This window comes from Xyrauchen texanus, chromosome 30 (genome assembly GCF_025860055.1).
Source record: "Xyrauchen texanus isolate HMW12.3.18 chromosome 30, RBS_HiC_50CHRs, whole genome shotgun sequence".
Lineage (NCBI taxonomy): Eukaryota > Metazoa > Chordata > Actinopteri > Cypriniformes > Catostomidae > Xyrauchen > Xyrauchen texanus.
The window spans coordinates 6,178,272-6,191,126 of NC_068305.1; the positions used below are offsets into that span (position 1 = coordinate 6,178,272).

At 46.9% G+C, this 12,855-nt stretch overlaps 1 protein-coding gene across 1 annotated transcript in view; it reads left to right on the plus strand.

The window, feature by feature from the left end:
* Positions 1-12,855, plus strand: part of LOC127623999 (rho guanine nucleotide exchange factor TIAM2) — a 137,704-nt gene that overhangs the window by 119,258 nt on the left and 5,591 nt on the right. The window contains exons 17-23 of the mRNA XM_052098567.1: positions 2,475-2,543; positions 3,185-3,310; positions 3,431-3,539; positions 3,723-3,902; positions 4,889-5,007; positions 6,221-6,329; positions 6,423-6,478. Of these exons, the coding sequence (XP_051954527.1) occupies positions 2,475-2,543; positions 3,185-3,310; positions 3,431-3,539; positions 3,723-3,902; positions 4,889-5,007; positions 6,221-6,329; positions 6,423-6,478 (768 nt within the window). The remainder of the gene's footprint in view (positions 1-2,474; positions 2,544-3,184; positions 3,311-3,430; positions 3,540-3,722; positions 3,903-4,888; positions 5,008-6,220; positions 6,330-6,422; positions 6,479-12,855) is intronic.

Here is a 12,855-nt window from a genome sequence, read left to right on the forward strand (position 1 = left end):
TGAACATGCCAACACAATAATGTCATGCGTGCATAGAGCTGCTGACTGGCTTTGTAGTTAAAAAGTATTTCGATTATTGATCTTTTTCGCAACAAAAGCAATCGTGACGTTTTACAAGACATTAATTTAACCACTGGAGTTCAATGGATGACATTTATGCTGACTGTCTATGATTTTTGGAGCTTCAAAAGTCTGATCACAATCCACTTACATTTAAAGGACCTACTGAGCTAAGATATTTTTCTGTGTTTCTTCAAATGTGTTCTGCTGAAGAAAGAAAGTCATACAGACCTGGGATATCATGATGGTGAGTAAATGAGAATTTTCATTTTTGGGTGAATTATCCTTTTAACACACTGCTCACAGTTCTGCTCTCTTTGCATGAGCACCCCTCAGATATGATATACACGCAACTGGCTTTAGAAATCCATTGAAGTATATAAGAAAAACATTTCCAAAACTTTCCATTTGCAGGAACAGATCTTAAAGGGATAGTTCATGAAAAAAGAAATGTTTGGAATCACTTTGGCGTTGTTTATTTGAAACGCATATAAAAAAAAATTCCCAAGGAACAAGGTTAGGTAAAATGTTAGCCTCATTTACCATTCACTTTTATTGCCTCTTGTTTCCATATAATGTATTACAACAAACAAACATCTGTCTAATACTTACAGCCATGGCCAAAAGTATTGGCAGTGACATCAATTTTGTGTTATGCTTCAGTATTTGTAGATAATTTTTTCACATGTTTCTATGGTATAATGGAAAACAATGATAAGCATTTCATACGTTTTAAAGGCTTTTATTGGCAAAAACATTCAATATATGCAAGATTCAATAATTACAGTGTTGACCCTTGTTCTTCATAACCTCTGCAATTCGCTCTGTCATGCTGGATATTAGCTTCTAGGCCAAATCCTGACTGATGGCGATGCATTCTGGCTTATTAGTGCTCGGAGTGGATCACAATTTGTGGGCTTCTGCTTGTCCACTCACCTTTTGAGGATTGATTAAGATCCAGAGAGTTGCCTGGCCACGGATCCAAAATTTCAATGTAATGATCTCAGAGACACTTCATTATCACTCTTGCCTTGTGACATGGTGCTCCTTCATGCTGGAAAATGCACGGATCATCACCAAACTGCTCCTGGATCATTGGGAGAATTTGCTGTTGCAGGATGTTTTAATACCATTCCATATTCATGTTTTTGGGCAGAATTGTAAGAGAACCCACCCCCTTGGATGAAAACAACCCTACCCATGGATGGTCTCAGGATGCTTCACTGTTGGCACGACACAGGACTCATGGAACGTTCACCTTTTCTTCTCCGGACTATCGATTTTCCAGATGTCCCAAACAGTCGGAAGGGGGCTTCATCTGAGAAAATAACTTTGCTCCAGTCTTCTGCTGTCCAATCCTTGTACTTCCTGCAGAATTTCAGTCTTTCCTAGATGTTTTTCTTGGAGAGAAGTGGTTTCTTTGCTGCCCTTCTTGACACCAGGCCATTGTCCAAAAGTCTTTGCCTCACTGTGCGTGCAGATTCGCTCACACCAACCCGCTGCCAATATTGAGCAAGCTCTGCACTTGTGGTGACACGATTCCGTAGAGGAGTCCTCAGGCTGGACACTCTGGGATGTCCTGAAGCCTTCTCTGCAGTTGAACCACTCTCCTTGAAGTTCTTGATGATCCGATAAATGGTTCTTTCAGGTGCAATATGTTTTGCAGCAATTTCCTTGCATGTGAGGCCATGTGAGGCCATGTGAGGCCATGTGATGCAAAGCGATGATGGCTGCATGTCTTTCTTTAGAGGTAACCATTGTTAACAAGAACACAATGATTGGAAGCACTTCTTCCCTCCTTTTATAGCAATCAGTCTGCTCTTATAATCCAATCAGAATTATAGAGTGATTTCACCTGACTAGTACTCGTTTACACTTACCCAGGTGCTGCTGATATGATTAGTGAAATGATGTTAGCTGGTACTTTTGTGCCAGGGCCAAAACCAGAGAAATTTGGGTTTTTGTGATAGTTTTTTTTTTGGCCAATGAAGCTTTTCGCAATTATTTAAAATGCATCTGATCACTCTGCACAATAATCTAGAAACAATGTGAATTAACACCACAACAACTGAAGCAGAAGAACTCCAGAAAACTACTTTTGGCCATTGCTGTACTTTTGTGTTCCAAGGAAGAAAGTCATACGAGTTTGGAATGACATGAGGGTGAGTAAATTATGGCAGAATAATATTTTGGGGTGAACTAGCCCTTTAGATACAAGAATTGTTATAAAAAAATAAATAAAGAAATTAGTATCAGAGTAAGTATAGAGAAACCTATGTTATTAATTGTTTTTTTATTTTCATTTTAAAAAAATCCCTTAAATGACCTCACATGTACCATCCTCTGTGTATCTCAGTTTTAAAATTGTCTTCACGGCACTGACACTGTAATATAACGTGTGTCTTGTTGTTTAGGATCTTGGTTCTCTGTTTGAGATCTACTTGAAGCCATTACAAAAAGAAACTTTCCTCAGTCAAGATGAGGTATGGTTTAAACTGGTTTTAAAATCATGTGTAATTTTTTGGTTTTAGATTTTAATTTTGAAGGATGTTTTCTTAAATATAATATATGTTATAGAACACTGCCAGTTAATTGTTTGGACACACTTTTACTGATTTTATGTTACTTTGTGCTTTCTAGACATATTTATATAATATAAATTCTGTCTATGTATGGCATTCTTTACAAGATGAACATTTTAGGACTCATCATGAATGAATGAGTTGGACCAGAAAGTAAAGCAAAAGGAGCCAGTAAATGTACAGCACACTTGGCAACTCCTTTAATACTTTTTAAAAAGCATCTCAGGATGCACCTGAGGAAGCAGGTTGAGAGAATGACCAGAGTGTGCAAAGCTGTAGTCTAGACAAAGAGTGAAAATTTAAAGAACCTAAATTAGATATTAGAGAGATTTGATTTGTTTAAAAATTTTTGGTTTTCAGATCATTCCCATACCATATGTATCATTTCATAGTTTTGATGAATATATTTTTAATCTAAGTGTGGAAAATAGTCATAATAAAGAGTAGGTTTGTCCCTAAACTAGTGTAAACAGAAGCATTGCAAAAAATGAGCTCTTTGTATGCACGTGTCTGTAATTGTAGTTCTCTTCCTGTTCCTGTAGATGGAGTCTCTGTTTGGCAGTTTGCCGGAGATGCTAGACTTCCAGAGGGTTTTCCTGCAAACTCTGGAGGAGAGGACAACCTCCTCACCTGACTACCATACACTGGAAACTTCTGAGAAACTCAAGGTGAGATATGGTGCTGAAATGAATCCAGAAGAGTGAGATTTATTTCATTTGCATTTGAGAAATTATTATCTTTTCAGTTTGAGACCCATTTTGAGTCTTTCATTTCAATATAATTTCCAGAAACTGCTCTTCTCCCTGGGCGGATCATTCTTGTACTATGCTGATCACTTTAAGCTTTACAGTGGCTTCTGTGCCAACCACATAAAAGTGCAGAAAGTTCTAGAACGAGGTAAATCATAACCATAATCAACCTCATGCGATGTAATGTGCTATACTTTTTTAAACAGCATTTTGCTAATTATTTTATAATTATTATTCATACAGCTCATAATAATGAAGAGACTACATGGAATAATGGACCCCTGATTGTGTAAATATATTGAATTATTTGATTTGTCTACTCTGGCGGCAGCTAAAACAGACCGGGCATTCAAAGAGTTCCTGGAGGCGAGGAACCCCAACAAACAGCACTCGTCCACGCTGGAGTCGTACCTCATTAAACCCGTGCAGAGAGTTCTGAAGTACCCACTGCTGCTGAGAGAGCTGGTGTCTCTCACTGATCCTGACAGTGAAGAGCACAACCACCTCAACGGTTTGATACCTTACTCTTGGATATTGGATATTAAAGGGATAGTTCCCTTAAATGAAAATTCTGTCATCATTTACTCACCATGTCATTCCAAACATGTATAACTTCCTTTCTCCCCTGGGACACAAAAGGAGATGTTCACTGTTTTTTGCAACATGCAACGATTGTAGATTGTGACCAGGGGCCATCAAGCTCCAAAAAGCCATAAAAGTACAGAAAGAGTTGTCCTTGTGACTAGTGTACTATTTTTCTGAAGCCATACCGTAGCTTTATCAGAAAAAAAGCTGTTTCTCCCCAATTTGGAATGCCCAATTCCCAATGCACTCCTAAGTCCTCGTGATGGTGTAGTGACTCACCTCAATCTGGGTAGTGGAGGACAAATCTCAGCTGCCTCCACGTCTGAGACCATCAATCCACGCATTTTATCACTTGGCATATTGAGTGCATTACCGTGGAGACATAGCACGTGTGGTGGCTTCACACTATTCTCGTGGCACAACTCACCACGCAGCCCACCGAGAGCGGACCACATTATTGCAATCACGAGGAGGTTACCCCATGTGACTCTACCCTCCCTAGCAACCGGACCAATTTGGTTACTTAGGAGACCTGGCTGGAGTCACTCGGCACACCCTGGATTCAAACTCGTGACTCCAGTGGTGGTAGTAAGTGTCTTTACCCGCTGAGCTACCCAGGCCCCCGAAATGTAGGTTGTTGTCCACCCATCGTAACTCATACTTTCACAATGTGCCATGAGGTGTTACATCTGATGGTGTTTTATGGTGGTTTATTTCCTCAACAACTTGTCACTATCTGCTTTCATTGTATGTAAAATAGCAGCGTCAGCGTTCTTCAAAACATCTCATTTTGTGTTCCAAATGTTGTCACCATTAACCCTTGTGTTTTTGTGACCGCTGATTAAATTATCCTTTGTTGAGTCAGATATTGACCTGATGTAAACTGTCTCTTTTGTGTTGTCTCTGGTACAGAGGCATTAAAGGCTATGGAGAAGGTGGCCAGTCACATTAATGAGATGCAGAAGATCTATGAGGACTTTGGCACAGTGTTCGACCAGCTAGTGGCAGAGCAGAGCGGCGCTGAGAAGGAGGTGCATAAAATTCTAGAAATGCTTAAAAGGAACATGTTCTACATTTTTGTGGCATTTAAATTGTTCATAAAATCTTAGTGAAATGTTCTTGCTCCTAAAATTATAATAATTTAAATTGGCAAATGCTAAAACTTTTACTTTTATATAAATCTGTGTTTTTATCCTAACCAGCCATCTGTGATGAGGGATAGGACATTTAGTCCTTTGCTTGGTTTTAAAAATATGGTATTATACCATATTTTTTTTCCATAAGGGAACTGATTTTCAACGATAACTTATAAACCTTTACAGACACTAAACTACTTTAAACTACTTGTATGTATTTGTATACATCTGAATATTTTGCATTAAAAGTAAAATACATTGTTTCTATACTTATAATCAACAACTTTTAATCAATAGTTTAATATTTTTCCATCATTTTTAAACCAATTAGGCCATTCGCTATGCTTCATTGGTTTATAGTTTATTACCTCAATAAAGATGTGAAGTACACAGAACTTTGTCTTTTTGTCAGATTTTTACATACTTTTTTGCTTCAAATCAAAGTTTGTAATATTTTGATTCACCTTGGAGCTGGTTGGTTCGTTTCACAGCTTAGAACTCTTATGAAGGATTTTAAGAAATCCCTATGGAAAAAAATTTATGGGAAAAATCATTTCCTTACCAAAATGGCTGATAAAGTGGGTGGCCACTTTTGCACTCTATTGCTGAGGGGTTGCGCAGGGTAGTTCCACCCACAATAAAATCTTGTTGGTTCAAAACCTGTTTTTAAATTCACTGTAAAAATATCTTGCTTTGGCTACATCACTCTACTCTCTCCTCCCCACCAATAGCTGGTGTGTGGTGGGCATTCTGGCGCACTATGGCTGCCGTCGCATCATCCCTATGCAATGTAAAGCGCTTTGAGTGCCTAGAAAAGCTTTATATAAATGTAAGGAATTATTATTATTATTATTAAAAATAAAAGGGGGAAAAATCCTGCTACACTTAGTTATTCTGTATATTAAATATCGTATACGTTCTAATTGGCCATCGTTTGTATAGTGTATGTAAAGGTTTTTGGTTTGAAAAAAAAAAAAAAGCAAGGGCAATCCTCGTTTCTATGATATGTCCCCTTGAAATAATGAAATAATGTGAATTTAATATCTCTGCAAGCATGGAATGATTAGGAAGTGAGTGGCAATAAATTAAAGCCTGTGTTCTCTGTCAGGTCAAAGAGATTTCCATGGGAGAGTTCATCATTCACAGCTCAGCACTCTGGCTAAATCCTCTGCCCTCATTAGGCCGCATGAGAAAAGCCCCTGAACTCACCCTCTTCCGTAAGTCAATCTGATTAAACTGTAGAAAAGATTGCCATGTATGCAAAGTGTTTCAAAATAGGCAGTGCTAGTAATGTTTTTCTGTTCCTCCAGTCTTCAAGAGAGCACTCATTTTGGTGTATCGGGAGTTCAAACTAAAGAAAAGGATGGTAAGTTGTCCAATGATATGGTCAGAAGTGCATCATCAAGTACATTCTAAAGCTGAGCGTTTGCGTACAGGACACGTAACGGAAATCTCGTCATCAGCAGAGTGCACAAGAATTGAACGCGCGCCGCTCGATTTTAAACGTGCGTCTTTTAACTGCGCATGCGCCTGGAATTATTTGCACGGATTAGTGGATACACAAGGTGGCAATACTAACATTTAAGCCATTATTGTCAAGAAGAAATGCTAGAAGATGTAATTGCCAGTAAATAACAGAACAACAGGTAAATAACAGAATAACAGGTAAAAACAACAACAGTCATAGCGCCAACCGCTATGTATGCATGCACCGTCAAATGGAGTATACTTTGACAGGCTCGTGTTTGACTGGATGAGCGCGTCAAAATTGAAGTATCCAAATTTGTTTCTGAACCTGGAAGTGTTCCACGATTCAACTGTTTTTCATTTCTGGTCGCATTGCCATATATTCTTAGCATGTAAAGTGATGTTTAAGGTATTACATTTGTAAAAAAAAAAACAAGTGGCGATAGTCCCAGATGACCGTTTTTTATTGACAGTGCCTCATCTGAGTGTGTAGATGTCATGAAGCGATGGTCCGAGCTTAGTAACGTTGATATAATTTACTATTTTGAGTTGTTATGACAGCCATCAACAGCACAAGTTGAGCCTGAAATTAATTTTTTACTCCAAAACAACCTTTGGTTGTCATTCTCCATCTGGATCGCTCGTTTTGGTTGTTTTTACATTGCGTCTCAAGACCAGAAAAAAAAAGCAGGCAATTAGAATCATCGTGGTGCCGCCCAGTGTTTGCTCAGGAAAACTGTGGATAATTTGGGCCAACTCTTGCTACTCTTACTGTGAATAGTGTGAATATTCTGTACAGTATGCACATTTTCTGTACGCACAGAATTACATTTGCCAAAATAAGCAGAACACAAGAGCACACTGAACAGAATATTGTATACACACACATACACACACACAAACAATGCCATACACTCAACTTGGCTCATGTGACATACTTTTTGAAAAACATTTTTATAGAATAATGCCGTCTAGGTTACGTATGTAACCTCCGTTCCCTGATGGAGGGAACGAGACGTTGTGTCAGAGAAGCGACACAAGGGGTCTCTCTTGAGCACCGATATTCACCTCTGAACTATGAAAAAAGGCCAATGAGAGTTGGCAACCAGTATTTGCATGTCCCGCCCCCGGACATACGGGTATTTAAGCGGCGCAAATACGGGAGTTCATTCAGGATTTTTCTGAGGAGCCGGAAATGGTCCGGCCACAACAGTGGCTCGGCTCAGCGACGTGGCAGGGGAGACACAACGTCTCGTTCCCTCCATCAGGGAACGGAGGTTACATACGTAACCTAGACGTTCCCCTTCTGTCGCTCTCTCCACGTTGTGTCAGAGAAGCGACACTAGGGGTCCACTTATAAAAGCGCCCCCTGATTGTGTATGGGGGCTGCTGATACAGGAGCGAGCAGCTATTCTTACGTGCAGGACGACCAACTGTATCAGGCTGCACGTACCCTTCCCCAATGCCCCATTTAAGCCATCAGGATTCCTTATCGTTACCCTGGAGTGGGGAACAAGGTGCTGGCCGCCAACCTGGGAACGGGCCAAGCCTGGCCGTGCCTCTTTTCTCTCTATGTTTCTCGCATAGAGCAACTTAGGCCGGGGCCCTTACACGCATTGAGGGAAGGGGGTCTTAGCCCTTATTCAGGGCGGAGAAGACCCTGCGGAGGCCACGCCTACCTGAGAGGGGAGGCAAGTTTAAGTGTCAAAACCATCAGAGGCCTGACTTAGGGCCTATGTGGAAAAGTCGGTGCGGTGGTGGATCCAGCCTATAGAGGGGGGAACATACAGCACGGCAACCGAGGCAGCCTTGACTGCCTAAGGGAAGTACGGGAGTCCACTCGCCAGAGGGGACAGAACCGTAGCGTTACACACAGGGGGAGTCCGAAGGAGGCCTTACCTGTGGAGCACCTATACCAGTGCAGGGTAGCTTGCGGTACCCGCAGTGGCTTGGGTCGGTGAGTTCCTCCGCTGAACTGCGACCCACGAGGGCTAGGGAGGAATCAACCAGTGTCCCAAACCTGAGATCTCCTGGGAATGAAGGCGCACTGTTTCCGCTGGTTGGGGGAAGGGCGCTAGATGCAAGTGGTTCACCCGGTCAGATCATGGGCATGCCACTGAGTTCTACGGGCTCGGTACCTGAGAGAACACGGGACGATACTGACTCAACTCGGAGATTGTAGAATCTCGCAAAAGTGTTCGGTGTTGCCCAGCCCGCTGCTCTACAAATGTCTGCTAGGGCAGTGCCCCTAGCCAGTGCCCATGAGGACGCAACACTCCTGGTGGAGTGGGCTCGGACCCGCAAAGGGGGGGGCACGGCCTGGGTGTGATAAGCCAGGGAAATGGCGTCGACAACCCAGTGGGCGAGTCTCTGCTTGGAGACAGCATTCCCTTTCTGCTGTCCCCCAAAGCAGACGAAGAGCTGCTCAGAGCGTCTAGTGCTCTGTGTGCGGTCCAGGTAGATACGTAAGGCACGTACTGGACACAGCAGTGAAAGGGCTGGATCTGCCTCCTCCCAGGGCAGCGCTTGCAGGTTCACTACCTGATCCCTGAAGGGTGTGGTAGGAACCTTGGGCACATAGCCCGGTCGCGGTCTTAGGATCACGAACGTGTCTGCCGGACCGAACTCCAGGCAAGCGTCGCTAACAGAGAACGCATGCAGGTCCCCGACCCTCTTGATGGAAGCGAGCGCGATCAGCAGGGCGGTCTTGAGAGAGAGGGCCCTGAGTCCAGCTGAGTCAAGCGGCTCGAAGGGGGGTCTCTGGAGTCCCGTAAGGATGACCGAGAGATCCCAGGAGCGGAACAGGTTAGGCCGGGAGGGAGCTATCCTCCGGGCACCTTTTAGGAACCTGACGATTAAGTCATGCTTACCAAGAGACTTTCCGTCTACCGTGTTGTGGTGGGCCGCGATAGAAGAAGAAACACGATCTTTGACCTAACTGAGCACTTCTGCGGGTCTTCGGCTCGGGAAGAACACCAGTCCGCGAACAGACGCCACTTTAGGGCGTAAAGATGCCTGGTAGAGGGGGCTCTGGCTTGATTGATTATATCTACGACGGCAGATGGTAGACCGGCTAGATCTTCTGCATCCCGTCCAGGGGCCAAACATGGAGGTTCCAGAGGTCTGGGTGCGGGTGCCAGAGCGTGCCCCCTCCCTGAGAAAGAAGGTCCTTCCTCAGGGGAATTCGCCAGGGAGGGGCTGTCGTGAGGAGTGTGAGGTCCGAAAACCAAGTCCAGGTAGGCCAGTAGGGGGCTACCAGAGTGACTTGCTCCTCGTCCTCCCTGACCTTGCATAGCACCTGTGCAAGAAGGCTCACTGGGGGAAATGCGTACTTGCGCAGCCCCGTGGGCCAGCTGTGTGCCAGCGCATCTGCCCAGAGGGGAGCCTCTGTCCGGGCATACCAGAGCGGGCAGTGGGAGGTTTCTTGGGAGGCAAACAGGTCTACCTGGGCCTTGCCGAACCGGTCCCAAATCAGCTGGACCGACTGGGGGTGGAGTCTCCACTCTCCGCCGGGCAAGCTTTGTCTTGACAGCGCGTCCGCCATCACATTGAGGTTACCGGGGATGTGAGTGGCGCGCAGTGACTCCAGTCGCTGCTGACTCCATAGGAGGAGACGACGGGCGAGCTGTGACATGTGGAGGGAGCGTACTCCACCTTGGCGGTTTATGTAGGCTACGACCGTGGTGCTGTCTGTCCTGACTAAGACGTGTTTGTGCCGAATTAATGGAAGAAACTTCTGCAGTGCCAGAAAAACAGCCAGCAGCTCTAGGCAGTTGATGTGCCAGCGCAGCGGGCCTCGGTTCCACCGGCCTGCGGCTGCGCGCCCGTTGCACATGGTGCCCCAACCCAATTTGGAGGTGTCGGTCGTGACCAGAACGCGTCGGGACACCTGCTGCAAGGGTACTCCAGCCCTTAGAAAGCAAAGGTCTGTCCAGGGTTTGAAGGTCTGGCGGCAGGCAGAGGCGGCGCCATGCTCACCTCGGGACTCGAGTCCGGAGCCAGTGCTGAAGTGGTCTCATATGCATCAACCCCAGCGGCGCGGCCACCGCGGAGGATGCCATATGCCCCAGGAGCTGTTGGAAACGTTTTAGCGGGACCACGGCGCCTGGCTTGAAGGAAGCGAGGCATTTCAGCACTGACTGAGCATGCTCGTTGGAGAGACGTGCTGTCATTGAGACTGAGTCTAACTCCAGACCGAGAAAAGAGATGCTCTGGACCGGGAGAGCGTGCTCTTTTCCCAGTTGACCTGAAGCCCCAAATGGCTGAGGTGCCTGAGCACCTGGTCTCTGTGTGCGCATAGTAACTCTCGAGAGTGAGCCAGTATGAGCCAGTCGTCGAGGTAATTGAGTATGCGTATGCTGGCTACTCAGAGCGGGGCAAGAGCTGCCTCTGCGACTTTCGTGAAGACGCGAGGGGACAGAGACAGGCCGAAGGGGAGGACTTTGTACTGATACTTTGTACGCGTCCTTCAGGTCTACCGCTGCGAACCAATCTAGATGCCGGATACCAGATAGAATTTGTTTCTGGGTGAGCATTTTGAACAGGAGTTTGGACAAGGTCCGATTGAAAACTCGCAGGTCCAAGATCGGTCGTAAGCTGCCGCCTTTCTTGGGTACAACAAAGTAAGGGCTGTAGAAACCCTTCTTCGTTTCGGTTGGAGGGACAGGCTCTATCGTGTCCTTTAATAGAAGGGAGGCGATTTCTTCGCGCAGGGAATGGGCATGTTGACCATGTACTGCGGAAAAATGTACGCCCACGAAGGGGGGGCGGAGACCTGGCAAACTGAATTGCATAACCGAGACGAATGGTCCGGTGCAGCCAGCGTGACGGGTTGGGCAGTGAAAGCCATGCCTCTAAACTCTGTGCTAGGGGCACCAAAGGGACGGGTTTTTTGGACGTACCCTGCGGGGCTTCGCAGCGGTGCGGAACAGGTAACGGCTCTGGTGCTGAGAATAAACTCAAAGCACTTACCTTGCTCCGCGCACCCGGCAGGGGGCGGGTTCGTGACTGAGGAGGAGGTCTGATGCTGGCGTCATCTGGACTCTTCTGAACCGGCCGGCCGGGGAACAGTGGTGGGGCTGAAGGCGGGGACACCGCGTCCATGGAGCGGGGACTGTTGAGGCCTGAAAGCAGTGTGCCGTGAGAACGGCATTTGCGGGCCATATGCCACAGAGACAAAGGAAATAGCTCTTTTATTGAGAATTTGGGTACCGCATCCCCCATTAAGGGGTGCGGCAAATGAAAAACAAAGGATTCTCCTCCCGGCCCTCCACCGGGGGACGGAGCGGTCTTACCACCTCCGGAGCTAACTTCTTGGACTCTGGGTGCATTTTCTCAGGACCGCCTGGGAGCCTTCCGGGTCCTCGAGGGGGTCCGTGAGACAGGGGGCGTGCGCTTCCCGCGGTTTGCTCGACGCTGGGGCTGAGAGCTGGGCCCAGGTTGAGGTGGAGCAGGAGCTTGTCTTCTGGCCGCGGGAGGACGCCCTCGGCGAGCAGACGGGGCATGGGCCGTGGCGGCAGGCTTGCGGCGAGGCATGATGTGAGAGATGGCCTCCGTCTGCTTCTTTACCGTGGAGAACTGCTGGGCAATGTCCTCGATGGTGTCGCTGAAGAGGCCGAACTGGGAGACAGGGGCGTTGAGGAAGCGAGTCTTGTCGACTTCACGCATCTCGACCATGTTCAACCACAGTTGACGTTCCTGGACCACTAGCGTGGCCATCGCCTGCCTGAGCACTTGCGCTGTGACCTTCGTCACTCTCAGGGCGAGGTCGGTCGCTGAGCGCAGTTCCTGCAGCGTGTCGGGATCAGGGCCACCCCCGTGCATGTTGCGAAGTGCCTTGGCTTGGTGGACCTGCAGGAGAGCCATGGCATGCAGGGCGGAAGCGGCGCGTCCGGTGGTGCTGTAGGCCTTCGCTGTCAGCGAGGAGGTTGCTCTACAGGTCCGGGAAGGGAGTACGGGCTGACCTCGCCAGGTGGTAGGGGTACCGGGCATAGATGGATCGCAACCGCCCTATCCACCTGGGGAATTGCCGCGTACCGTGGCGCGCTCGCCGCCGAGGGTGGCGAGGGCGGACGAGCCTGTGGCGGTGTGACGAGTGGAGAGGGGTGCTCTCCACGAAGACGCCAGCTCGTCATGCACTTCCGGAAAAACGGAACCGGGGCGAGGCTGTGAGCGGCGCGCAGACCCCAGGAACCAGTCATCCAGCCGTGATGGCTGTGGGGAGGATGGAGGGTTCCAATCCAAGCCCACACTGTTGGCTGCCCGGGAAAGCATGTC